The 27,932-nt window shown below is 43.9% G+C and overlaps 2 protein-coding genes across 2 annotated transcripts; one reads left to right on the top strand and one right to left on the bottom strand.

The window, feature by feature from the left end:
* The first annotated feature begins 272 nt into the window (after nucleotides 1-272).
* On the top strand, nucleotides 273-6,740 carry KDELR3 (KDEL endoplasmic reticulum protein retention receptor 3). The gene is made up of 5 exons (XM_085048766.1): nucleotides 273-814; nucleotides 1,767-1,867; nucleotides 2,369-2,527; nucleotides 2,827-3,079; nucleotides 5,951-6,740. The coding sequence occupies exons 1-5, from the start codon at nucleotides 724-726 to the stop codon at nucleotides 5,989-5,991; spliced, it is 645 nt and encodes a 214-aa protein (XP_084904892.1). The 5' UTR covers nucleotides 273-723; the 3' UTR covers nucleotides 5,992-6,740.
* On the bottom strand, nucleotides 6,741-26,427 carry DDX17 (DEAD-box helicase 17). Its single transcript, XM_085048765.1, has 13 exons — nucleotides 26,097-26,427; nucleotides 21,866-22,016; nucleotides 19,792-19,891; nucleotides 19,530-19,663; nucleotides 18,845-18,910; nucleotides 18,401-18,542; nucleotides 16,656-16,816; nucleotides 16,395-16,567; nucleotides 15,982-16,092; nucleotides 15,466-15,527; nucleotides 15,037-15,096; nucleotides 10,587-10,826; nucleotides 6,741-9,921 (listed from the first exon to the last, which is right to left on the bottom strand). Exons 1-13 carry the CDS (start codon nucleotides 26,138-26,140, stop codon nucleotides 9,398-9,400), a joined length of 1,968 nt encoding a protein of 655 aa, XP_084904891.1. The 5' UTR covers nucleotides 26,141-26,427; the 3' UTR covers nucleotides 6,741-9,397.
* Between the last annotated feature and the right edge of the window lie 1,505 nt (nucleotides 26,428-27,932).

Below are 27,932 nucleotides of genomic sequence, written 5' to 3'. Positions count from 1 at the left end.
CCGCTGTGGAAGAGCAGCAGTGGCTTGGTAATTCAAATTTCTCCCCACTTCTTTTGCTCCAAGAGACAAGGTGGAGCATTGGTGAGAAGGTGCTGGAGGCGGGATGGGGCTGGGAAGGGCAGAGAGCAGAAGGCTGGCAGCAGGACAGAGGTTAACGTGCCCGTGGTGAATATTCCTGGGAAGCCTGGCCCTCGCCGGAGGGTGTGTCCTCAAGGCCAGAGGATGGGAATCCTGCTCCCTCTGCCTTTTCCCCTTTAACCACACTTCCGTGTGTAACTTGAGACAAGCTGGGGAAGAAAAAAAGAGGAAGGAAAAAAAAGAAAAAGGGAAAAATAGCGCAGTTATTCCCGCCTCCGCCTCCTCCTCTCTCTCCTCCCCGGCCAGCCAGGAGCCACGTCACCGTCACCCGGCACTGGCTTCGGGGCTGCTCAGCCTGGAGCTCTCCGGGACACCAACTCCAACTTTCAGCCCGAAGCAGAGAAAGGAAGGCCCTAGGCTGGGAGAGGGAGAATCCAACAAGGGAGACATCCAGCCTGGCAGGGGAAAGGCATCTGCAAGCACGGGAGAGGGGAGCCTGAACTTTGTGCCACAAGAAGGGGAAAAGGAAAGTTGAGCCGAAGGAGACGTTCATTCAGTCGAGGCTCGGGGGAGAAAAGCTTCCTGCCCTCGCCCTCCCTGCCTGCAGAAAGAGCCCGTTCGTCCCAGAGGAGTCCCGCCGGCACCATGAACATCTTCCGCATCCTGGGGGATGTCTCCCACTTGTTGGCCATCATCATCCTCCTGCTGAAGATCGTGAAGTCCAAGTCCTGTGCTGGTGAGTGTTCCCATGCCCCAGGGAAGGAGGGTGGCCCTTCTCGAGGGCAGCTTGGTGAAGGGTAAGAGCAAAATGGGTGCTGGAAAGGCCGGCGATAGCCCATACGAACTGGCAGCCGTCAGCCGTGGGCTCTTTGGGGGAAGTCATCCTCATCCTCTGGGAGGTCTCCCTGCCGGGAGAGGGCTGCGTTGGAAGGATGTGATGTGGCAAAGCACACAGCCTCAGGCAGGTGTTGGCCTCGGGGTGGTGAAGTGGAGGGCGGCAAGGACGGAGGGAGGTGGAAAATGAGAGCAAGAGGTTGTGGCAGCACCGACAGCCTGGAGAGGAAGCTGCTTTAGGTTGGAGGTTCTACCAATGGTGGACAGGTGCCAAAGGCTGCCCCATCCCAGGGTGAGGAAATCAGGACAGCAGCTCCCTGCAGGAGGATTCTGCTCAGCAATCATGGTTCCCTCCTGAAGAGATTTTGGGGCTGGGCTGCTGGGGCTGTGGCCATTATCACAGGAACAGAAATGGGTGGGCCTGACTGCATCTCCCTGCCAGCAGCGACCAAGTTCCATCAGCGTCCTGGGGCTGGTCCTGCAGCTCTTCCCTCCTGTGGCAGAGGTTACATCACACAATCCCTGGGGAGGTGGGCAGGCAAAGAGGGAAGGGAAGAAAGAGAAAGGCCTTTTGGTGACAGCAAGGGCTGAACTGGCCGCAGTGGTGAACATGGCCACTGAGCACCAGTTCCTACAGGCAGCACTCAGGGGCATCAGCAGGAGCTGCCTTGTTATTTGGGAGGCTGTGGCCACTCCTGGTGTAGAGCTACCTCAGCACCTACCCACCAGCCCTGGCTCATGAAATAATACACTTAAATGCAAATGCTTCCAAAGGAGGTGTAAGGGGAAACCACCATCCCATGGGTCCTTCCCTTCATCTGCTTTACCTGTCATTTCATCTCTCTGCCATGCAGGAATCTCTGGGAAGAGTCAGATACTTTTTGCCCTCGTCTTCACAACCCGCTACCTGGACCTGTTCACAAATTTCATCTCTGTCTATAACACTGTGATGAAGGTAAGGAGAGGGCAGTGCAGCAGGAGAGGTTCCCCTCAGTTCACTGTGGTTTCTCAGGGCAGTGAGGGTACATGGTCATTGAGTTTTTCAGCCAGGAAGGCTGGATAAAAAAACTTCCTTTGGTGCCACTGTCCCTCCATTGACAAAAAAAAACCCTTGCCACAGTCAGTAAGCAAGCTGAGCTGTATTTAATACCACTAAAACCAGAACCAGACACCATGAACCAAGCCTGGGTGTCCTTGTGCAGCAGAAGAATTAATATAAAGCTGCCACCAAGCCAGACTCTTCACAGAGAGCTCCAGAGAGACTCAACCATATGTGATTCTCATGGTGGGGCAAGCTTTACCCAACCTCTGGAGTGTCTCCAGCAGAAGTCAACCCTTAAGCCAACATATAGGCAAAGCATTCACCACTATCTTGACTTTTGGCAAAACCACCCTCTCTTTAAGCATAGAAAGTGCACTTGCAGGTGAGTCTTACTATCTCCCTTCTCTCCCACAGGTCATTTTTTTGATTTGTGCCTACGTCACCGTGTACATGATCTACGTGAAATTCCGGAAAACGTTTGACAGTGAGAACGACTCCTTCCGCCTCGAGTTCCTGCTGGTCCCTGTCACAGGCCTGTCATTTCTGGAGAACCACAGCTTCACCCCCTTGGAGGTAAGGAATAGCTGAGGCAGGAAAAGGGAAGGGAAGCAGCAGAATGAGCAGCGTGTTGAATAGCTGAGATTTTTAACAGCAAAAGGAGGCAAAGTTGGCAGGCCTTGAAGACAGTACCATCTATAGAGCAGCTCAGCGCTGTCTTCTCTCACTCCCAGCACAGCAAGCTCATTTTCCCCAACTTCAGCAGCTCTGCTCATCCCCCTCACACATCAGTGGTTTGCCAAGTGAAAAGCTTTGAGCCTTAACACATACTAACCAGCACTGACTCCCCACTGCCTTCATTTTGCACCTCGCAGATACTCTGGACCTTCTCCATCTACCTGGAGTCCGTGGCTATCCTTCCTCAGCTCTTCATGATCAGCAAGACAGGGGAAGCAGAGACCATCACCACACACTACCTGTTCTTCCTGGGCCTCTACCGTGCTCTCTACATTGCCAACTGGGTCTGGCGCTACCACACCGAGAATTTCTATGACCAGATTGCCGTCGTTTCCGGGGTGGTACAAACCATCTTCTACTGTGACTTCTTCTATCTCTACGTCACCAAAGGTAGGTAAACAGGTTGGTGTAATACTGAAATGTTCATTCAGCATGGTGGAGCTGCAGCTTGCCACGTGTTAATCCTTACATGGTTTTATTTTTTGCTGTATTCGTGATGCATATTGTGCACCTGAAGTCCAGTTTAAAAAATGTATCTGTTGACTGCAAGTGGGTGTCACTGCTTGTAAGGCTCTAGATGTGCATGTGAAACACAGCAAGAATTTAACCAGGGTTAAGCCTGGTTTAACCCCACCTCGGGAAGTTAACAACTGAGGTACATTCAATTCTACATTTTGAAAGATTATGAATCACACCAAAAAAAGAAAAAAAAACTTTGAGGGGGAAAAAATAGCTGCAGGCAGACAATGTACCTGAGAAAGCAACTGCAGACATATGGAGATATTATTAAACCTACTCTTTCTTTGACAGGAAAGATGAGGTTCTTGATTGTCAAGAACTGATTCAGCAGGATGATGGGCATCTGCACAGACAGGACACTCCTGTTTTCCAAAATCAGATGCCCCTTCCATTTCAGTTCCATGCTTTTGGTGAATGGCTACACACCAGAGCTTACAAGTGCACCAAGGGCATAAATCCTGATAGAACATGCTGTGGTTTGCCGAGGCTGAAGTACACTTTTAAACACCTTTCTGTTCAGGAGGATGGAATTAGATGACATTAGCCGAGTGGACAACTATTTTCCTCCTTCTTCACTTTCCCTAACTAGTCTGCCAAAAGCAGAAATGCAGCTCATGTTTGATGTTTCAAGAGATGGATTTTTGGTGGCTTCATGCAATACACCTGCTGATAGAGAGGTGACAGGAGCACTGAGCAGGTGGCTGGCCTTGGCAGATTAAGACTTCCTTCTGCCATTAAATATTTTTTAGCCAGAAAAATACTTTCTAAAACTGCCATCAAGGTGCTCCACGTCAATTCCTTTTTTTTCTTTTCTAAACTAATTCCCATTTTAGCTCCGCTGAATTCATGCGTCCTGTGTCCTTCTGTATTTTGTGAGAAATCCATACCCTTTGTAGTTGTGAGGGTGGAACAAAAGGGGGAAAAAACACAACTGCTGGCTTCCAGTCTCACACTGCTAGTGACAGAGCTGCAAAATTTAGATGATACAGGAGGCAGAAGAAAAAAACATTTGTAGATGGAACATCACAGCAGGAAGAGAATTGCTTTTCTTTTTCTCCTTTTACTCAAATGTTCTGGATCATGGGAGAGAAATGGTGTCTGAAGATATGCAAATGCTCTGCAGTCATTTATGAGAGCCAGCAATATTATAGCAGGTTGCATCTCTTATATTCTTTCAAAAAACCCAACTTTTCAAAACATTTCTAACTCTGAAGAGCTCAGAAAAAAGGGCAGTGATGCTGAAAAAAGAAAGCAAAAATGTGTTATATAAAGAAATGTACCTAATAAGACTTCTGAGCCTATACCAAAGCATTGCAAAGGAATTTTTATAGAATGCTACTTCTTTTTATCTTGTTTTCAAAACTAGATGAGCTCCTTTCTGTTTAACACAAGGACATGAAAGATATCCTGAGGAAGCTTTCAGCTCCCCAAAGCTTCTATTTCACAGAATGGCCAGGGGTGTGAGCAGTCAGGGCAGAGCCGGGGAATCATCTAATCCATGCCCCTGTTCACATTTTTCAAGGTCCTGTCCAGTAAGGTTTTGACTGTCTCCAGGATGAAGCCTCTCTGGGCAATCTGTGCCAGTGTCTGACCACCCTCACTATAAAATACTATTTTCAGATGTTTTAGTGGAACTTTCCATTGCCCCTTGCCCAGTTACTGGACACCATTCAGCAGAGTCTGGATCTGTGTCCTTTATTCTTCCTTGTACACATGAGTGAAATGTCCCTCAGCCTTCTCAAGGCTGAACAGTCTCAGCTTGCAGCCTGTTCTTCTACATCAAGATGCTCTTGTGGTCCTTCTTAGCTCACCCTGGTGCATCCCTGTCTCCTTTTCTGGGAGCCCCAAGCTGAACCCACCAGTCCAGCTGTGATCTCCCAAGGCAGAGTGGAGAGGAAGGAATCCCTGCCCACCCTGCTGGCAATACAGCTCCAGAGGCTGTTTGCTTCATCACGAGGGCACGCTGGTGACTTGTGTTCAACCTGGTGTCCACCAGCACACTCAAGGCCTTTTCTGCCAAGCCACTTTCCAGCTGGGCAGCCCCGAGCACATACTGGTGCCTGGGGCTGTTCCACAGCAGGGGCAGGATGTGCATTTGGCTTTGCTGACCTTCACAAGGTCTCCCTAGCCCATTTCTTCCAGCCCCATGCACTCCACCAGGCACTCCCATGTGGTGCATCCTCAGCACATCACTGCCCCTCCCTCTGGCACCCAACAGAGATGGCTCCCAGTGCCCACCCCAGTACCACCCTGTACCAAGCACAGCCACTCTGCACCACTGACCACTGCACATGCATAAACCCCATCTGAGCCTATGGGCCTCTGGCATTTCCCAGAGGCATCCCTGCCATCCCATCATTCAGTTCAGAGGGGGTGTGAGAGACTCACTGTGGGTCTGGCCACAGACGTTTATTCAGGCCATGCTCTGTAACAAAAGGAGGAGAAAGGACCAGAAATATCGTATCATCAAGAAAAAAAGATTAAGATGTTCTCATGGATGGACCAAGTAACCATGGAAGAAAAACAAGGACCTTTTTCATTTTGCATAAAGGAGTATAAGGAAATTGTGGTTTCCCCTCTTAGCAGCATTTCACAGTGGCTGTTCCCATTCACAGTTGGCAAACCTGGCACCCCACTATCTGGCACTCTAAATCACAAGTTAGAAACCACAAAATTATTTAAATGATAGAACAGTTGAATTGCACTAAATTTATTCATTACACTTTCCCTTTCTCTTTGCAGTCCTAAAGGGAAAGAAGCTAAGTCTTCCCATGCCTGTTTGAAGACATGCTCCAGTCAGCACAAGAAATTCTGAAGATGAAGCTGTTTAAGATCACAGCTTTCCTTGCCTGGCCCTTTTTGACTAACGGATGGCTCAGCTGAGTTTCAACCCAGTGCCAGGAAGACAAGGCTTGGAAAACTGGAATGCTTTTCATCCATCAGACTATTCCCCTCCATTTTTTTTATTTTTTCTCACTTGAATTTGGTGCTAGTGCTGGCCAATACTGTAGTGCAATTTATTCTCTTCCCAGCTCCTCCCAGCATCTACGTCCAAAATGCACCTCTATCTTGACCCTGAGGCAGCACAAGGGAAAATGTCACTCCCTTCAGTCCTTCAGCAAGTGCCCATGCTGAAGGGAATATGTACTAATGAAGTCTGTTAACGTAAGACAACTGACCCGTTTCACAGGTGGCCATGTCTGACACAGCAGATGCTACAAACTGTTAGTTTAACTCCTTATGAACTAACACCCTCTTGAAAATTAACTCTGCCTGACCCTCTCTCTATTCAGATCCTGTAACATTCAAGAAAAACATACTGCCTTTGAATTACGCAAATTTTCTAATTCCTCAAGTATTGACACATCCTCCCAGCTCACTTATTTTCAGTTTCCTTGTATTTTACAGACAGGGACAATTTTAATTAAATTCAGTGGTTGCCAAGAAGTGTTTCCATCTCCTTGAATTTAAGAACTGGGAATAACAGGGGCAAAGACGGCTTTACATTCCGAAATAAAGACAAAGTTCACAATTTATTGACAACAGTGTTTTTATTTATACCTACAAAAGAAAACAAGATGGTATCAAAAGGACAATTTACAAACTAAGAATAGTAACATAGCTCTTAGTATCCTGTGCCTGAACACCACAGATCTATGAATCTCTCAATTCAAGTCTTCATTAATACAACAGGAATGTGTTCAGAGACCAGCAGGTGTGTGAAACAAGATGCTGATCCCACACAAAGCTAGTAACCCTTCCATTGTTCAGAGAAGTCCAAACAGTAAATTGCTTCAGGAAGTGGGAGGGGAGGAGACACCCAACTGAGATATCTGACACTCCCACAAACTTTTTACAGATTGAAAACAATGCAAACAACACTAGAGGCTAATGCTTCATCAACAAGGGCCCTCCAGCTGGTACGTGGAGCAGAGCAGAGAGCACCAGTTGGGACAAGGGCAGCACATGCCACGGTGCACTCAGCAGTCTGGTTGACACTCTCAACTGAACCGAGACCCTGGACTTCAGCTGACCTCAATGGCAAAAAAGCACTGCAAGACTTGGCATCGATGTTTAAACACGCACAAGTCACCCCCCAAAAGTGAAAGCTACAACAGACTATAAGGCAGCTTTGGTGGTCCAGAGACCCTTTTTAAAGCCAGTCAGTGAGATGTCCTACTCCTACACCCCTCAAACACATTTCTGCATTCTACTCTCAAATTTAAAACAAAAAAAAAATGCAAAAAAAAAGAGAAGAAAGCTCTAAATTTGCTTGCGAGGGAGGCCAAAGACATATCAGTCAGTGCCTGGATAAACAAAATGTTTCTGGATTTCACTTAACACAAGAAAAGGAACTTCCTGCCCATGCACTGGAATTAAAAAATGGGACGAGGGAACTGAGGTTCTGGAAGGAATCTCCCTTCTCCCTGTCAGCAACCTACCTGTGTACTGCACAAGAAAAAAAAAAAAAAAGCGCATCCATCCCCCAAAATTTTACTCTGAGAAGAAATTATATTTTAAAAGAAATCACTTCTGTATAAGCAAGCTCTTTCCAGGGCTATAAGAAGTTCCACTTTGCTACAGAAGGAGTGGGCTGCCTTGTTCATCCATATGCAAGAACGCCAACAGAAAAAACCCACAACCCCCCTGCACTCTCCTAATGCAAAGAGCGTGCCTCAAACCAGGAGATGTATCCATCCTTTCGTCATCTTATCAGATCAAGAGCAGCCAACTCCTGTTATCATCTACTGTCTCTGAACCGTCTGGTATTAGAAATAACAAGTCAACAACATGCTTTACTAAAGGGGGAAACACCCCCCACACCCACCTTAGCCTGTAAAATAAACAAGTTTTATTTACGTATTTGCTAAAATTTCACTCTTCTCTAACATTTTCTAAAATACTACCTACCTGCGAGAGCTCAGCTCAAAGGGACCAATGGAGCAGGGAAATGCACTCAAAAGCCAGAGAAAGCAATAGTCAGAGCAAGATACAAAAGAAATAAAGCTTCAGAATCAAGATGCACTAACCAGCTCACCGCTTACCTCAAGAAAAGGAGACCCAGGCAATCTCCTCCTCCTCCCTTCCTCCCCCCTTGCCCTCCCCCCAGCCCACCCTATTCAAACCTCTTAAATTTAAGTGTGGAAAACTCTGTCACATTTTATCGAGCGTAGCGGCATCCAGAACATTCCCCGTGGCAAAAGGGAGCTTGTTTGTGAAGGACACACAAACAAAATAACACTGTTCATCATTTCAGCTCTCTTTAGTTTCTAGGCTCTTAAGTAAGACTTCTTTCAATAACCCAAACAACAGAAATTTGAAAGCAGTAACAAATTTAACGATAACCAGGCTCCACACATCTGCGATGCTGCAATTTAACAATCGCAGGGAAAGAACTTACTTTGCTGAACATTTCAGCAGTGGTACCCCCAACAACCATCTGGTTTTCAGGAACTGAATGCAGGACAAGTTTGGTCTCTGACATTGGGTCTTTAATCCCAAGCTCCCTACTGCAGGCTGTTACAGGTAGCAGAAGATGGGGTTTCTGAAACTACAGAAATCACCAACAGTATACCCAAGGCTTTACTCTGAACACCACCCAGCTCAGACAAATGAACAGAGCTTTCCTATAGAAAGTCACCTACAGTAAGATTACAAGTAGTAATAGTGAGCTATTAAAAAAAAAAAAAAAAAAAAAAAAAGATTAGGAGAAGTGAGCATTGCTCCCTTGCATTTGTATTTTTAAATGAAGTGCTTTCTGGCTCCCCCAGAGTTTCTCATCTCTTTTTATACCTCCTGAAATTAAGTTAATGTGTTGAAGAATAGAAACTTCTTTCCCTCAAAAGCAAGTTTTGACACAAACCTTAGACACCAAGATGATCAAGCTGGGACCTATCTGCCTTATACCCATCTCTTTTAGAGAAAATAAAATTTCCAAATTCCTCACCATGCAAGACAAAAATAATAGTTTTTCCAGTCAACTATATATATCTCTTAAAAAAAAAAAAAAGAAAGAAAGAAAGAGGACAGGGTCATTAATGTGGACTGGGGGCCATTTTTGATGGGCTCGAGGGATTTGAATAGTGAATTCTAAGTCTAACCTGCATGAGAGACATCACAATGGGAAAGAAGAGAAAGAAAAGGTTCCTTTAAATGCAAGAGGCCTACACTGGTCACCAGCAAGTGGTCTCATTTGCGGGAGGGGGGTGGGGGCGGGGGAGGGGGCGGGTACTGGTAGGTGGCAGTCTGTCCCATATAGCCCATCACGTTAGTGGCAGGGGGCTGCGGAAACTGTTGTGACATGAGTGGCTGTGGCTGCTGGCCCGAGCGCCCCACCATCCCTGCATACTGCTGTTGGGTAGTGCTCTGTGAGGTTCTCCCAGCCGTGGCAGCTGTGGTGCTGGCACCATAGCCACTAGCACTGTACTCCGCAGTGCCATAGCCACTCGTGCCATAGGCAGCTGCTCCATAGCTCCCTTGAGTGTAACCATACTGGCTCTGTGCTGCCCCAAAAGCAGAATTTGGGCTCCCGTAGGCACTGCCATAGGTCTTGTTGGCTCCGTTGGCGTAACTTTCACCACGCTCACGGTCTCTGAAGCCACCTGAGTCTCTCCGGCCCTCTTTCACTCCCCGGAGCCTCCTGTCACACTCTTCCTGGTACATCAGGTTAGGGTTGTTTACTGAACTGCTCGTTCGGTAACGAGAACGACCTCCTGGCGATGGATACATTCAGATTTAGTGCCATGAACAAGTCTTAAACAATGATCCCTGGTACACTTTTGCCACCCTTTCTCCCCTTCTACCTCCCCCTCTTGCTCCCAAGGAGCACCTTCTTCTGACTGTAACTTCTCTGCACAGCTGTGCATATGCTTCTTCACTTTGTTCAAAGTGTAAACATGAAGTTCAACAAGGGTCTTTATGTATGTGCTTAGAGACAATGGAACAGAAGGAATTCAGAAATAATTTGGAAACATATGGAAACTTCTTACTCCTTCAGAGAATGGGAAGAAAAAGTGTGTCAGTTCCTGAAAGTCAGTGTATCTCCTTACTGATTTAAATTTTGTATGTGCACGCACACGCACCTTGTTGCTTGTCCTTAAGTAGGAGCTGTGAGGAATTACTTACTTCAAGCAAAATCAGCTCCCTGAGGATCTTATAAGAAAAAAAAAACTCTACAGCTAAGGTAAACCAGGGGACTGCCTCTCTCTTGTGACAGAAGTACTATGTCTACATCAAGTGTTTGACCTCAAGTACAGAATCCCTTTTACTCATCTGTTATCTTAGACTTGCACTTACTACTTCCTTACCCTCTTCTAATCTTCCCTCCCTCAAAATGGTGAACATATTCCCTGCATAGCCCTTTCCCTTGTGCCTTTACCTCCACCACCACCTCCTCCTCCTCTGTGGTCCACAAGCTGCATCAGCTTTGGATTGATGGCTTGATTGGCTTCTTCCAGGACTTTGATAAGCTCCCTGGCTTGTTTCAGGTTTCCTGGTGTGAAGAAGGTGTAGGCAGTACCTTTGTTGGTACTACGTGCGGTACGGCCAATACGGTGCACGTAATCTTCGGAGCTGTTCGGATAGTCGTAGTTTATCACAAATTTAACATCTTCCACGTCTTGTGAAGTGCCCAGGAGCGAAGCACAGTGAAGGGGTGGGGTTGAGGAAAGGGGAGAAGAAGAGAGGACGTGCCAACGAAAGGTGGGGAGCACGAATGCAGGTGACAGTAATAAGAAAAAAAAATACAAAGTTAGTAATTGTATGGAATAAATACAAGACAGACTCATCCCAAAAGAGTAGAAGACTGAAATTTAAGATCATCAGGAACTAAGGTCAGTGTCCTGAAAAAAAAGGAAATTTTAAAGCAGTTTTGCCCTGCACTCAAAGTCACCCAGAATGCATTTCTCTGTCTTCCTGTGTCAAAGACCCTGCTTGTGAATAAGCTAATTGAATTTCGAACTTTTTTTTTTTTTTAACGGAGTCTGTAGAGTGAAAATATCACCATCAGACAGAGCAAACTGGGGTGGAGGAAGGGCAGAACTGCCGTGATAAAGCTTTTACTCTGTTGGGAGAAGTCTAACAAAAAATAACGGTAATGAGATCACTTACCTTCCACTCGGTAACATGAAATAAAAAGCAAACTTAAAAGTATTTACTTTTACGGTACAAATAAAATACAGTGAACTAATTTCCCTAGCCTAAAGCTTTAGGCATTCAGATTATATTAGTTTATTCAGCAAACTAATTAAAAATTATTCAGACCTGAAGTATTTTAACTTAGCTTTGTAGTTATCACTAGAATGCATTGCACTAACATTTCTCCGTGCTGCTCTGTCCAGCTCTGGCAAGCTTGCATAATTTGGACAATCCTGAATTCTGTAAGCAATTCCCTACTTCCAGTGTCAGACGGAAGCAGGAAATAAAATTATCAAAATGGCTTTGTAGGCAGAATAGTTTTAAAATTTAGGAGATCAGAACTGTGTGTTTTAAGATAGACTTTGTAAACTTATGGGACAGAAACCAAGTAAATGTTAGTGTAACGCTTCAGTGAAAGCACCTTAAGTACCGAAAGCACCTATTTGCTATAGTATACAGCATTTTCAAATGCACCATTTTACAGTTAAGTGCCCTAACAGCTCATTAAAAAAAAAAATTGAAAATCTGCATTTTATCAAGAATATTCTAAAAATATCCAAGATAAAACACAGATTTTTGTGATTTCCTTTCCTTTTTTTTTTTTTTTGTTTTGTTTTAAAGAGAGAAACATTCTCTGTTCGTTACCAGACCGATGCACACTCCCTCCTCCTGTGGGAAACCGCTGCAGCCGATCCCGTCTCTTTGCCTTTTATTTTTGGCGGCCTCCTTTCGAAAACTCCGCCCTCTGACACGGGACCACTGGAGCGCGGGGAGCATGCATCAAGGGTCCGTGGCAGCGAGAAGTCCCCACACACGCTCGCTCTGTGAACTGGCTTAGACGCTTCTCTGTAGCCCCATTTGGTTGTGAAGCGCCGGAGAACCTGGGCTCAGGTAAAAGTTTCAGGTCCTCCAACACTTTTTGTCCCCTATTTGGGGATCTTAGGGGCATTTGTCAAAAAAAATGAAGATACAAAAATTACATCCAAAGGGTCAGACTGCATCTATTGCCCAGACTGCATCAATTTCAAAGGGGTTGTAGGAAAAATAAAAACATGAGGGTTGTTGTGACAAGAGGGGGACTGTATGTCTGTTTCTTATTACAGCAAAGGGGGGGCTCCTCAGTCTTTGCTGACTCCAAAGTCCTGAATCACACCAAAAAAAGGGAGTGAGAAGGCAGGTTTCACAGGGGGCTGCGCGAGTCTCCAGCTAGGGTCCTTGATGCAACAGTTTTTTTAAAAAGGGAAAGTGAAGTATAGAGAGGAGTACGTGTGACAGATTGCATCTTCACAGCCGGGGTGTAGCTAGACTGACAAGCTCCAGGCTACAAGGTCCTCAGCCAGTCCCATTTTGCACATCCAGTAGCAAGTGACTTGAATTACCAGAGAGGACACAAGGACATGCTTTCCTGTGAGAAAGCACAAGGAACTGTAGCTACCAATGTAGACAGGACTGACTTGACTGGGGAGGAGCAGAAAGAATGGGAAGGCAGGAAGAGGAAGATGCAAGGGTGTTTTCCAGACTAGAAAGTGGTCCTGGTAGAGCACGCAGCTCGCTGAAGACCAGAGCGTGTACAAGACTCGGCTTCTCCAGTCTAGCATGCTCCAAAGTGTTTGCGCACACTCGCAATCCTCCTGCACTTTTAGAAGATAATGTAGCAGGATCAAGAATTAGGACTGTAAATCATTTTTGACAGCTACCTGGGAAACATTCCCTTTTGTCAGACCATCAGAACACCCTACGGCACAGACAGTCTCCAATTATTAAACGGGACAGATATAAACTAGCCAACACGCTAGTCTAGAGAGCTGTTTAGACCATGATTGTAGATGTGGCCCCCACCCCTGCACTGAGAATGATCTGCAGCTGATATCAAAGCTTCTGTTAAGGAAAACAAAACAAAACAAATTCAATGTTTTTAGTTTAATAGACTGAACCAAAAAAAAAATTAAAAAAAATAAAAAAAATCAGTGCAGAGAGAGGACCTCACTCCAGGGAATTACCACAAAAGAAGTCATTACGGGACTCAGAACTTACCTGAAAGAAGCTTTTTTGAAACCAATGTTCCATTAGGAAGAGGGAAAGCCCTGGTGACTCAGCCAAAAGGCGCGCGCCCCTGTTTTATGTTATTTAGGTAGAAGCCTTCACTTTCCAGGATCTTGGAGGAAGTCGTCCAGAAGTTTGCCAGTTAAGTGACTTATTTTAAGCAGCAAACTCAGGGCCCCAAAACAAGCAGAGATGTTGTTCAGTAACAAGAAACAGACTCTGATGCCTTTCCCCCTTAGCTCGGGTGAAGTGGACGATGGGAAGTGGGGACACTGTTTTCTGAAGTGTTATCCAATTGAGTTGTTTTGGGGGAGAGAGTTGTTTTTTTTGGTTCTTTTTTTTTGAGGGGGGCAAGGCTGTTTTAAATGTCTAGGCAAGATGCACAAAGAAGCTACCAGCACATAGCAAGCCTGTTTAAAAAATGCTGCTAGAGAAAGCAGCTCTCTTTCATACAAACTAGTTTCAGGCCTCAGTCCCTTCTCCCAACAGGCCCAAGCTCTAACTGCACAGGTCCAGACATGACCCTAGAGGGCAGAGACTGAAGTCCATATAATCACTTCCTGAGGAAGTGCTGGACATTTTTTGAGGGGGGAGGGGAAGGAGGGGTGAAGGTTGTGTGCATAAAGGCTGCCAAGTCTATTAATGGTCTGCCTGTATTAAAGTGACCATATGATGCACAGCACAGCCACCCTTTCAGCATACAAAGAGAGCTCAGGTAACTGAAGATTTAACATACTAGATTCTCTGAGAACAAGATTCTCTGAGTTAAATCACTGATTTGCAGTAATTTTTGTCTAGAATTTACTACAACGAGACATTGACTCGCAAGTAGTTTATCATCTGCAAAACTCAGGGTGGGCAGAGTATTCAATGTCTGTTATTAAACTCAGAGCACTTCAGCAGCCATCCTCCTCTTCTAGGGTGGGCAGATGCATAAGGACTGTGCTCAGCACAAATATGCTTATTATAAAAGGGGGCACAACTGATGCATCCAGACAGATCATTTTCATACCACCACAACAGAGCTGTGCAATTTTGATTCAATTACACATCTGGGTAACAAGATGTTAAAGGCCATATATCATCTCAGTGGTCCTGCCTAGAAGGAACACAGAGGAGGGAAGGTTACATGTCAAGAGCAAAGATCTGGAGCAGTGCTTTCTCAGATGTGAATACATCTGCAGGGTAAACATGCATGTACACTGGGGTCAGTATGTTCAAATCTGTGGTGTGTCATATGGGGAGAATATTCGCTATTTGCTGTCGAAATGCTCTCCCACAACTTCCTACTTGAACTTTATCTGACACGCTCTGAACTGAGAGCAATCCATCCCTACCATCCAGCAACAAAAGCTGGATTTGGGGGAACAGTGAGTGTGGTGGAAGGGTTGGGTTGCATAATTGGACGTCTCTTCTCCCTCTTGGCGATCGATTGGTCATGCCTAGGCCTTGCTGCAGACCAAAGCCTGTTCATTAGGAGCAGGAAGAGACTTTGAATATGAAAGAAAAAAAAAAGATTAATGTTAAAAAACGTATTTCACATGTGGGGGAAAATCACGCTTTGAATTTTTTTTTTTTTAAAGAAACATTTTTCCGTCCAAAGAAGAAAAATATGCAGCAGTAGGCAAGAGTGGTCTATGTGTACAAACCTAGCCCACGAGATGCAACGTCGGTAGCAATGAGGATAGGAGCCTTTCCAGAACGAAACTCTGTAAAACAAAGCATGCTATGAAGTAAGATTTTTCAAAAATAAAGTTACCTGAACTTGATTTATACTATATGTTCATTCTCCAGAAGCTAGATAAGGTGGGTCAATTCCAGAAACCCCCACAAGTCAGGACATAACACCTCAACAATTTTTCAAAATCCAGCTGAGTTAAACAATTTTCCTATTGTGTTTTATCAAAGCAAACAAAAAAAACCCACGAGTACTGAAATTAGGAGCACAAAGGCAAATCCTTTTAAATGTGTCTATTGCGTCTAGAGTTAGAAAAAACCAAAAACAGACCAGAGAAAAACATGTCTAGGTAAATTAGGTACAGCAGCCCAAGTTATGCCCCCATCAGTGACGGACTCACCATTAAGCACCCAATCTCTTTCTGGCTGACTCTTGTCTCCATGGATACACATAGCTGGCCAACTGCCAAACAGAGATGTACATTAGTATAGATAGAAAGTACATACATTAAAGGAAACAGGAAGATTTATTGGCATTTTGTTTAAAAGGGAAAAAGTGTAAGATTTCAGAAATATTTTATTCTCTGGCCTCTATCTACCCAGCATATGTACTGCAAACCCAATACCTACATAAACAACCATTTAAGCCAAATCACATTTGCTATATTGATACAGTCCCCATCAGCATATCAGGATTCTGATACACTAAAAAAGCTGCACCACTTATAAACACTCTCTCTTGCATTAATGCTTTGATGGAGTGGAATTTTCTGGGAAACAATGACTGAATTCAGCCAAGAAAATAATGGGTAAGTTGTTCCCAACAATAGCATCATGAACATTTAAACCTTACTGCTTTTGATTCCAATTTTTCTTTCCCACTAGAAAGAAGTGGAGGAAGGGGAGAAGCTAATCACCCATCTCTGCGCATCCTTCGAGTGAGATCATCACATCGCCTCTTTGTCTCCACAAAGATGATAGTCTTGTTTTCCTTCTCTGCCATTATTTCTTCCATCAGTTGTATCAGTCTAAAACAGACATGAGAGCCAAGATGTATAGCCACACATACCAGAATACAGGACACTGAGGACATACCCAACACATACCCACTAAAGTCAGTATCACACAGAAATTCTGTTGGTTATACAAAGGTATGGTCAAAATACACACAAGAAATAAGTTAATTACAGGTCTAATTTACTTTATAACACTCAAAAGTTGAATACTACTACAAGCAACTTCCCTATGTGGAATTCCTAGTATGCTTACAAAGCAGCAAAGACTCTTAAGTACAAACAAATAGAGTGAAATGGTAGGAACATCAACTTACTTATGGTCTTTCTCGCTTTCCATGCATACATCCACTATCTGCAGGATATTGTGGTTGGCACTTAGCTCCAAGTTTCCCACATTGATCTGAACATAGTCCTGCAGGAAGTCCTCGGCAAGCTGGCGCACTTCTTTTGGCCAGGTGGCGCTCCACATCAGGGTCTGGCGGTCAGGCTAAGGAAAAGGGAAAACACATTTGTTTAGGGTGCTAGATTTCAAACAGGAAAACAAAGGAGGCTGTCCTTCTACAAGGGTCACACACCCTTATCTGGTCAACAATTTTACGAATCTGTGGTTCAAATCCCATGTCCAACATTCTGTCAGCTTCATCTAGCACCAGGTAGGTACACCGACGAAGGTTGGTCTTTCCAGCCTCAAGAAAGTCAATCAAGCGACCTGGTGTAGCAATGCAGATCTCCACACCTTCAGAACAGAATAAGGAAAAAGAGTAAGGCTCTTCATTTGAATGTCAACTGGTATTTTTAGTCAGAATGAATCACCTTCCAGAGAAAAATTGTTTTCAAAAAAAAGCACCACCCTCATTCGTACCCAAGATTGAGTCATTTCAGTAGAAGCCCTAGTTCCGTTTAATATTTTTTCCATTCTGAAATTACTGTTACAGTGCCATTAGAATAAAGAATGCAGTAGAGAAACTAAAAGGTTACTGCCAGAAAAACACCAGTGAAGAGCTGTCCAAAAATCAGAAGTGATCTAAGCTTCTACTCAAGCCTGACAGACCTTCAGCCAGAATTCTGCAGTCTAGAGAGGTGTCATTTTCAAACATGAAGTTCTCCCCCTGCTATATGGATCAAATTACTTTCACTTTTTTTTTAAATACAAAGCTAAAGTATGGACTTTAATACTGAACAATTATGCACCAATGGTGAGAGACAATCATCCTGACCATGTTTGTGGGGATAAAAGGAGAGCTCAAATATTCCTAACTAATACTAGGTTTGGCAATTTACACATTCCTTAAAAGGAGGATCTGCTTTCCACCAATTCCCAAATCTTACAGTTATTTCAGTGTCACTGAAATGTCCACAGAAGGTAAGTTTAAGGAAGAAGAGACATGAAAAAGATTTTCTTCTTAAGCAGAATATCTATTTTACAGCACTCCAGAAAGGTGTGCAAAACCCCAACAAGCTGATCCTCCCAAGGACTCTTCATTAAACCCTGGACTCCATTCCACTGAAAATGCTATTTTCAAATTGGAATGCCCTACTGTGTTCTTGAGTAGATGTCCCACAGATTTCTACCACATCCTTATCCCACTACTGCAGTTTGTAAAAAGGACCCTGCAACCTGCAGTGGTGAGCAAAATTTTCTGATTTCTTAAATAGATCTGTATGTACATCCGCCTTGATGATAATTCTTGCATCTTTTCACATAATACGACTACACTTTTTAATCTAGTGAAGATGAAAAGCCATCAGCACATTCCTGCATTTGAAATTATAGGTCACTTAAGTACTACTGTGTTACAGTGGTTGCTTATAGGGTACACAGTGATTCGTGCCTAAGAACAATTTAAAAAAACCCAAACAAACCAACCAACAAAAAAACCCTGCAATGAAACAAAAAACCACACACCCCTCCTGCTGTCCAAAGAAGTTTCTACACACTCAGAAATGGAGTTCGATTATTTGAACAAACACAGGCAGGAAACTTGAAATCTGCTTTAAGAAAAATCCTTCCTCAAACATGCTGCTATTGCACTTCCCTAAAATAACCTGTTCTCTTTCTGGAAAGTTTCCTTTTCCCATTTCTACACCCTGATGATCTTTACAAGTAGAAAGTTCAAGGAGCAACCAGAAAGAAAATCTGATATCCAAGTCACTATACAACGAAGAGAACCATCTCATGAACAATCATTGCAACTGGAAAATGAGGTAGACACTCATTCACTCTTATGCCCTTCTAAAGACGTTTTGAGAAGTTTTATTTTTACAGAGATTTTACAACACCACTTCCTCCAGAAACTGCAAGCACCCATTTTAAAATTACCTCTTTCTAAATCTCTGATCTGGGGACCTTTGGGCGCTCCTCCATAGATGCAGGTACTCTTCAGTCTTGAACATTTGCCATAATCATCAGCCACCTGCTGCACTTGCTGGGCCAACTCTCTAGTAGGTGCCAGAACCAGACACTGCGAAAGGAAATGATTCAGAAGAGTCAAGCTGCATACACATCCCTAACATAAAACCATAAGCAAAGCTGGACCATCTGCTCTTTATTAGCTAAAACATTTAAGTATCTTTAGACTATGTCAGCAATTCCACAGAATTTCAACTGAGTGGGATGTTCACATTGTGATAGTAAAAATTCCTATTTTGATACAAACAGGGTAGGAAAAATTACTATTCTGATACATCAATTAAATAAAGCATCCACCTCATCAACAATATCATGCCATACATACAAAAAGGAAGAGAATCAACAAGCACTTACAATTGGGCCATCCCCTCTCTCCAAATATGGCTGGTGGTTGATGTGAACAATTGCAGGCAACAAGTACTAAAACAGAAGAAAACAGTATTCAGTAATATATATAAATTGTGATTCTGCAAAGCCAGATATCTGCATTTATCCAGCATAACAGAAGGTTTTCAGAGCTACTGCCCAACTGTTTCTGCTTTGGCATGAGCACAAAATGTAGCTGCTCAGCACCTCTGAAAGGAAGGCTCACTTAAATATGGAGCACAAGTTAGCAGAACTGAGTAATCATGGTCCTAGCCAACGCTTTTCATAAAGGATAAAAATCCTTTTCAACACTGCAGTTAAAAATCAATGTAGAAATTCAACAATTTTTTATTTTAACCTGCAGTTTATGCAACAAACACGCTGAAGAGAACATCCTATTTTGTAAACCATAGTGTATGTGTAGACCAAAGAGAACTGACTAAGCATCCAAACAGGAAGACATGCACAAAACACACACCTGTGAATACAACAGGCTTGTACTGAAAGTCTTGGCTTGAGCTGAAGCTCGTGTCCCCCATGATGCAATATAGCAAGTTTTAAAAATGTAATCATCTCACTGCTAGTACTGGAAAGCACAAAAACTAATCCACAGGGAATTTCTGCTAGGTGACCAGGAAAGCTAGGCAAAGAAATAAAAGGAAAGAATACGCACTGCTAGTGTCTTCCCAGAGCCGGTCTGTGCAATGCCCACCATGTCACGACCGCTGAGGGCAAGTGGGAAGCCTTGGCACTGAATCGGAGTGGGCTCTGTGAAGTTCTGGTCCATCAAGGCATCCATCACATACTCTTCAGAATTAAAGAAAAGAAAATATTTCTTAAAGGATAACCGAGGCTTTATAGAGAACTGAACCAGTAACTGTTTAGGTATTTTCTGAGCAATCTTCATGATCTTAAAGAAAGGCAAAAATACTTACGCGGGAAGTTACACTGGTGGAAGGCAAACACCGGCTTGGGGCAGCCCTCCATTCCCCGAATTGTTATCTCCTTCTTCCTTCGCAACTCTTCAACTTCATACTATTTGTGGAGATAGAAAAAAATAAGAAATAAATTCCAAATATCAGCAGGGACTTAAAGTGCATGTTTCTAACAACTAACTCTTCACACCTCTGGGTAACAGCTTTGTTGGAGAACTAAATTAAAACAGAGATCTAAAGAAGACTGCTTTCCTAAAGATTTTACTCTAAGACTGAGTTATTGTACAGCTTCTCCAATATTCAAAGGTATGAGGTCTACATAGCCTAGAAGGACTAATGTCTATCTCTTCTTACAACCAGCCTTTTTAATGAAAAGTATGTTAACAGAATATTTTCAGGAATTTCACATTTTCTAGACGCCAGAAATGACCGACAGCTTCAAAAGCGGTTAGAAACACAGGATAAGAAACATGTTTTATGTGACAGTGCTAACAATTAAACAACTAAATAGGTCCTAATATACCACGAACAGAAGGCAAGGCAGTCCTTCTTCAATTAACACACTCCAGAGGCAGATAAATACAGAGTTCCTGCTGGACAACTTGCAACTCAAATGTTGCTTGGAATTGTTTCAGAGCATGAAAGAAGCTCTGACAACATCATAATGATAACCTAGGATTTCACAATTTTTTAAAGAAACTTCTTGTCGTATTTCTGAAATGTGTAGCCACATAAGTGTAAATTTAGGATTAGAAAAAGTGGTTTAGTATTTTATTTTTCTCTAGATTATCTCGCAAGTCCAAGTGCCCTTTGCAATGTTTCCACAATTCATGACCTTATTCTAAGGCTTATCAGAAATCAATAGAGACATATCAATACCACATATGCACTTTATCCAAAGCAATAGATTCACTATTTTTGAGACTCTCTTGAGCTTGAATTAAAAAGTAAAAAAAAAAAAAAAAATTACTTCTGGGGAAAACATGAAAATCCTTTTAGCTGGCTAAGCTAAAGATAGCTACAGCAGTTCATGCTAACTGGTTCTGTAGCTCAAATTGTAATACTTTTAAGAAGTCAATACTCCCTTCAATTCCTTTATGCCATATGCATATTTCACATAAGGATTTGTAAGCCTGTGCCATCAGATAATGATCTGTTGGCTCATGTTAAGAACAAAATCTCTTTATTTCTAATTATGAAAATACTTTACAAGAGAGAATAGAAGACCACACTCAAGTTAGCTAGGAAAGGAAGATTACCATATCTACATAGTAAACACAAAGGACTGCACCTGGTTTTGAGCCCCCAATGTAGGAAGGACTTTGTTTTAACAGGGCGTGTCAAATTATAGGAGAAAGCTGGAGGCTGGAGTACAGGCCATATGAAGACAGACTGGGAGCACTGGATTGGTTTAGCATGGGCAAGACTGGGCTAACAGTGACCTTTAACTGCTACTTTCAACTACCTGATGGGTCGCTATAAGAAAGATGTTCAAAATCCCATGAGAAACTTTACCCCCTGAGACAGCCACCCAGAGAGGATAGAAATTCTCCTCATCCCAGGGGATATTCAAACTCAGCAGGACAAGGCACTAAGCAACCTGCTCTAGTTCTACCATTAATGCTGCTCTGAGCAGAGGATTAGACTAGAGACGTCCCCAAGGCCTCCTTCAGACCAAATTACTCTTATGATAAAATACTACTTTCAAACGTTTCTCATGTATTTATGTCACTCTTAATTTGTTCTCTTAGGTTCTTTCAGGGCTTCTGCAGTGCTGTAACTTTTTAACTTTTTAAGTTTTATCTCCACTAACAAATTGCTAGACCAGACAAGAATTATGATGATGCATTACAAATGACAAAATGTAAAATATCTCATATAAAAACAACTGAGAAGCACATCCTTTGCTAACGTTAAATAATAAAGGCGACTAGAACCACCATCCTGCAGAGCACACATGCCAAACAAGCTTAATGAAGAGTCAGCTCTATTGCATGCTGTCCCAGATTTCCTAGGACAAGTTTTTCAACTTGTGACATTTTTTGTTGTTGGGCCGGAATAACACGGAACTTACTGGAGTAAGCCTGGCCACTTCCGGATGTTCCACATAAAAATTCTTCTCAAACTTGGGCAGCTCATTCAAATCCCATTTTTTCTTACGCAAACGTTCCCCTGGATTACCAAACTTCTTTGGAGGAAGAGGACCTCCACGACTCGCTCCAAACCTGTGAAGGTGAACGTTAGTTATTTTTAAAAATACCACTAGTATTCAAAATTACTACCAGTATTTTAAAATCACTCTGGAATGTTCTTAACAATTTCCCATTGTCTTTTCCCCAAGATGACACATGAGCACAACGCTCTATCAAGTCACCCCCCTCCAACCACTGTGATGGTATAAAACTTCTTGAAGTAACATAAACCTGCTTTAGGCTGGTCCTGAATCAAAAACCATGTTATTATAAATCACCCCTTTAAAGCTCCTGTCTCTAGGACATGGCTGTGTGTACACCCATAGCACTTGTCCTGAAACTGACAGCATTTACAAGGTGGTTACATAAAAGGGATGAAAAAAAAATCTCTTCCTGCAAGTTCCTTCTCTCTCAAGGTTTTACACTAAATAGCTATTGCACTATCTCCCCCTCTGTATTTTCTCTCATTTCTTATCAACAAGTATGCCTCAAATGAAAAACAACAGACTGAAGAACAGAAAGTAAACAAGTCCAGCCAAGCCTGTAAGGCCATCTGTAATTCTGTAATCAACAAATTAAAAAGAAAAATTAAAACACAGGAAAAAAAATTTGAGAAAAACCATATCCTCTTTCAAATGCATTATGATGAAGACTGAACAGAGTAAGAAGCTAATGTTCACCAAAAATTTTCTAACTAGCAGAACAATCCAAAAGGTACTGCTCTTTCTCCTTAAGATTTCTTTATCCAGTTAATTTTATACACTTTAAAAGATTAAAAACTAACTGAAATGATTGGCTAATGCAATAGGCAAAACATGAGCTTCTGGCAGTAAGTTGTAACTAAAAACCCAGGGGCATTAAATGATTATTTACTGTAAATATAATGAATTATATTTTAAAATAACACCCAAAAAAGAAAAATTACAGCACTTTCAGCAGTATTGTACAAACTCAGCAGAAAGCATTTTTCCAAATGTTATCAAGTCCATTTTTGTCCTAAAGTTACAGCTTTCTGCAAAACACGAATTCGTGAGACAGGCCCATTTAAAACAACTTTTAGACAGCAAAACCAAAACGTCTGCACCTTACCCAGGTAGTCCACTAATAAATAAAAAACTGGTAATGAAACAAACTGAAAACAACAAAAATCCCTAAGCAACCTTCTTACAGGAGTAACTTGTGGATGAAGGAGGGAGTGGAAGAGTTACTGAAAAATAAACAAGAGCTGAAAAAATTCTCTGAATTATCTTAAGTGCAAAACTATCTGCTCAAATATTAAGTACATTTGTTCTTTAAATCACTTCCCAATGGACACTACAGATTATAGTGACTAAAAGATCAAAGAAACAGAACTCAAATCAACATTCTAACAGAAAGAAGTGGTTAAATTGTTGGAAAAGCCAAGTATGGTAGATATAATTTAACTTAAAACCTGCTAAGTTTGTTTTAAAATGTCTGTTGTGTTGCAACTGTGCATTAGTCTTCTTCCCTTTCCTACACATACCCCTTATTTTCTTATCAGCGTGCCTATCAGATTCCCCAGACAGCCTGCACAGTCATCAATTTTTGTCATATGAAAAAGACTGTGAAACACAACTTCAAAAATGCATTTAAGCATTATGTTTCCTTTCAGGACAGAGGAAAAAAAAGGCACAGACTTTCATTTACAGGGACATTCACCTTTAGTGATGGTGTTTATTACTGATATGCAAACTTGAGGTCAAAATGTCAACAATTTCAGTACCCAAGTAGTTCCTACAAAATCCCTAGCCTCACTCAAGTCCACCAGAGGTCCAAAAGGTCAATGAGTTCCCTTATGAAAGGAAACATTTGACAGGCCTGATTGCAGGTCAGGACACTGCAAGAGCTGGGTACTATGAGTATTTGCTCCACAGCTATCCAGAGGGGAAAAAGATTTTGTATTTTACACAGAAGGCATATAGTTTCAGTTCTCCACTCTTACACACCACATGTCTGGATACTGACTCAAAAGAAGGAAGCCCTACAGCAGCCCTTGAACACAGCCTCTGTGGGGGTTTATCTGCTAAACTGGCAGTAACTGACACTTCACATTCTGACTCCAAGTAAAATGAGATTCCAACTCCAACTAAACTGATTTAAATATAAGAATATTTCCCTGGTTTGCCAACAGCTCTCTTTTCAAACACAAAAAATTCAGGCTACCTCAAAACATTCTTCCCTAATATTATTGGTGCTATCATTTCTGGGACAGAACTGAATAAACTTGATACATTCCAGAGCAAAAAATTACAATTTTCCATCCTAAGATGTCACCTACAGCTCATTCCTGACAAGAAGCTTGAAAGCTTGTATGTGATTAGCTTACTAAAGAAGTGCTGATAAACTTTCAAATGGTGCTGAACCAGCACACTGGGTGGCCCACCATTTTACAGACGTTATTTATGAAGTAAGATGGTTGTCAGTGGTTGCAAATATTTACACACCTTAAAAGGATGTAGGTAACAAATTGAATTCTGATGCATTATAGCTTCCAGGATAATATGCAAAAAAAAAAAAGATTTTTCATGCAAATGTCCAGAAACTTCACAAAGAAGCATGTAGGCACTTCTTTTACACATGCAAAACCCCTGATCTAAAAGAGAAACATCCACCATAATTAAAGACTTCACAGAAAACGAGATTATACTAATTTTAAGGCACATCAAGTGTTGTGTCAACGCTTTGGCAGTGTTCTTTTAAGTAACTGTATATAAATCTGCATACTCAAACTCACTCACTAAACTCCAAAAACAGCTGTGCTCTGATCTATCTCAGACTTGCCAAAGCGCTTACTCCAATGTCCTTGTGTTAAACTGAGCTGGAAATCTCTTAGCAGAAAAACTACAGAACCCTCCTCTCTGTGAAAAAAAAATGAAAGTATCTTTTAATTTCAGAATGTTAAATGTGGGTGTAAGATAAAGCAACGATACAACTATCTCCCTCCACAGACGCCAAGAAACTGAATGTCAAAGTGCACTGCAACGTATAGCAAAATATTCTGTAATCTCCCAGTGGCAAGGGACAACAAGAGGAGGAAAAGGAAGTGGGGGAGAAAAAAAAGAAAAAAAATTGAGAGAATTAGATCTCATTAACTGAGATCTAGCCTACCATATCGCAGAACCCACATGGCAGGTTTTTTGCTAATCCTTGAGAACTACTCCTGATCTGAAAATGCCACTCTCAGAAATTAGTTCTAACTTTCTCTTTTAAAAGGCCTGGCACGAATAACGAAAGTTATTCCTTTCAACCGTTAAAAACCTCCAGCCTCAATCTAGTTATGTACTATAATGCCACTGTATTTACTGCCGTCATTCTCAAAAGAAAAAAAATCACACCGAATCAAACCTGCAAAAGCTTTTTGCAAGCCGAACTTCCTGTAAATAATAGATTCAAGAGTATCGACCACTAGGCCTTTACACTACCACACAAACCATTTCTGCTGTGCTACGTAAGCTGGATACTGACTTAAAAGAAGGAACAGCAAATGTGGACCAGCACCACGTTCACCCAGATCACCCTCCCGAGTACCCGAATTCCCTGCATGGCAGCGTTTCCAGTCCCATTTCCTCTCACGATAAACCTGCGAGCGCAGCTGACAGAGATCTTCCCCCCACTGCCATCTTCCCAGCGAGTCCAGAAGGAGCAATGACAGCCAGAAGGGCAGGCAGAGGGACCAACCAGCCCTGCCAGAGCCACCGAGACCTTCGTGGCTTGCCGGGGGAAAGGTGCCACGGGTGTCTGGGGTAAATAAGGGGGCTGGCAGAAAATAATTCAGGGGGAAGGGAGAATGCAGGCCTTAAAATCGCAAGCGAGGCTCAGAATTAGTTACACGCGAACGACGGGAAAGCTGAATAAAATTTACAAAAACACAAAACACTCAAAACCCACCACCCCGCCTTGCTGACAGGTAAGTCTCCAACTACCCCCGCCCCCACACGAGACTCTGTGGGGAGAAAATCCCCACAAAGGGGACGCTGGTTTCCCCGATACCTCCACAACACACACATCCCTACCCCGCGGCCTCCCCCCGCCCCGCAACGCCAGCCTTCGGCTCTCCCCACCGCCCCCCGGCCGTGCCGATCCCCCCCTTACCCGCCGCGGTCTCGGTCGCGGCCCCGGTCCCCAAAGCCTCTCATCGCCCCCGGAGGGGTGGGCGAGAGGCAGCGGAACGCCGGCCGTGGGGACGGCGAGGGGCTGGGGGTACGGGGAGAGGGTCCAGCCAGAGGCGGCTGCGCCTCGGAGGCCTCGCTTTGCGCCACCTCGCCTCTTTGGTGGGACACAAAAGGAGAAGAGGTGGTCAGTGGGTCCGCGACCCGCTGGGCGTCAGCGGCCGGAACGGCGGGGCTCTCGGTCGGCTCCAGGGCCCGGGCAGTGTGGAGACACCAACGTCTTCTTCCTCCGTGCTCCCGGCACAAAATGGCCGCCGTCGCCCCGGCCCGCTCCGCTTACGTTACGGGCGGCCCGGCGCTGCGCAAACTGCGGCGCTCCGAAACACCTACGCCTATTCACGGAACCCAACTACGCACAAAGCGCGCTCGGCGAAACGCCGCCCCGTGCAGTAGCAGGCGGGCTACGAAAGGTGCGTAATGTCCTTTACTTAGAGCCGGGGCTCCGCGTGAGGACGGCGGAGGGGAGGAGTAACGCTATTCCCCAAAGTCAGCTGCGCAAGGAGCGCGCTCCGTAACCCCTTCTGCACGGCGGGGAACACCTATGCCGAGGCGCATGTTACGTAAGTGCGCGGCGTACGCAAAGTGCGTAACTCAGGCTGGCGTAGGGCGGGCAGAGCGCGGCGCGCTTGGCGTAACATTCTTACGCGGAGCGGGCAGGCCGGGCCGGGGAGTTACGCTGGTTGCGTAGCGGGTGTGAGGAATACGGCCCGTCGCCTACGAGCGCCAGGCTCGGCCGAGGTGGCGGCGGGGTTGTGGACACAGGGATGGGACAATGGCGGGACAATAACGGGACACTGGTCGGCGGGGCCGGGCCTCTGTGGCGGCTCCGGCGGGCCGAGGTTATTCCCTGTCAGATCAGTAGGGGCATCTCGGCGCGGCGCTGGGGCAGGAGCAGAGTGACAGCGGCCATGATGTCTGCTGTCGCCTTAGCAGGCCGGGAGAGAACTCCCCCGATCATCCAGAGTCTCCTCGCTCAAAGACACAAAAATCCACGAGGCGATTCCGTGGCACAGGCCATAAATCCTGTTGTGCTGTGTGTGTGCTATCGCCCAGTCAGTGTGTCCTGGCACAAGGAGCTGCACCCACAGACGGTGGGGTTACACCAACCAAACCCAGCCCCAGCCCAAACCGTGTTAGCGCCAGCAGCAGTGCTTCTGCGCCATCAGGTTATCAAAAACTGGTTGTATTGGCAGAAGGGAAAGCGAGTCCGTTTTACTTTCAGGCCCTTGGATAAAAATAACGGCCTAGAACGACACACAAGTTACCATTTTAGTTTCACATGCTATATATATATGTGTATATATATATATGTATGTATGTATCACATGTGTGAGGGGAAAAAAGCAATCTTGCTGCTTAAAATAAAATACTGGAAGAAACGTGGGTCTTTTTAAGTGGGTGGTAGGGAGTCAAGTGACACTGCACACTGTCACTGGGTACTTGGCCACTGGATATGAATGCCTAGTGTAGGAAAGCCTGGCACATGCAAAGGACTGGACATTGCATGAAATGACAATGGCTGATCCATTCCTGGCTCTCTCAGATTGTTGGAAAATACATAAGGTTAAAACTTTTGTATAAGTTAGTCAGAGGTTTTGTTTGTCTTTACCCCGAGAAAAAGGAATTTTAGGTTTCTTTCAGGGCATTGTTCTACCAGATGAGGTCTGGTGGACTCAGCATATCAACAGATTGGGAGTGACCCCAAATATAACCAGAAAGAAAAAGACCATTAACAGAACATCCGCGGGACATCAGTGGC

The sequence above is a fragment of the Lichenostomus cassidix genome, chromosome 1Aa, assembly GCF_008360975.1.
Source record: "Lichenostomus cassidix isolate B80296 chromosome 1Aa, HeHo_3.0, whole genome shotgun sequence".
Lineage (NCBI taxonomy): Eukaryota > Metazoa > Chordata > Aves > Passeriformes > Meliphagidae > Lichenostomus > Lichenostomus cassidix.
The sequence above is the reverse complement of the archived record's forward strand: the minus strand, read 5'-3'. Positions and strand labels throughout refer to the sequence as shown.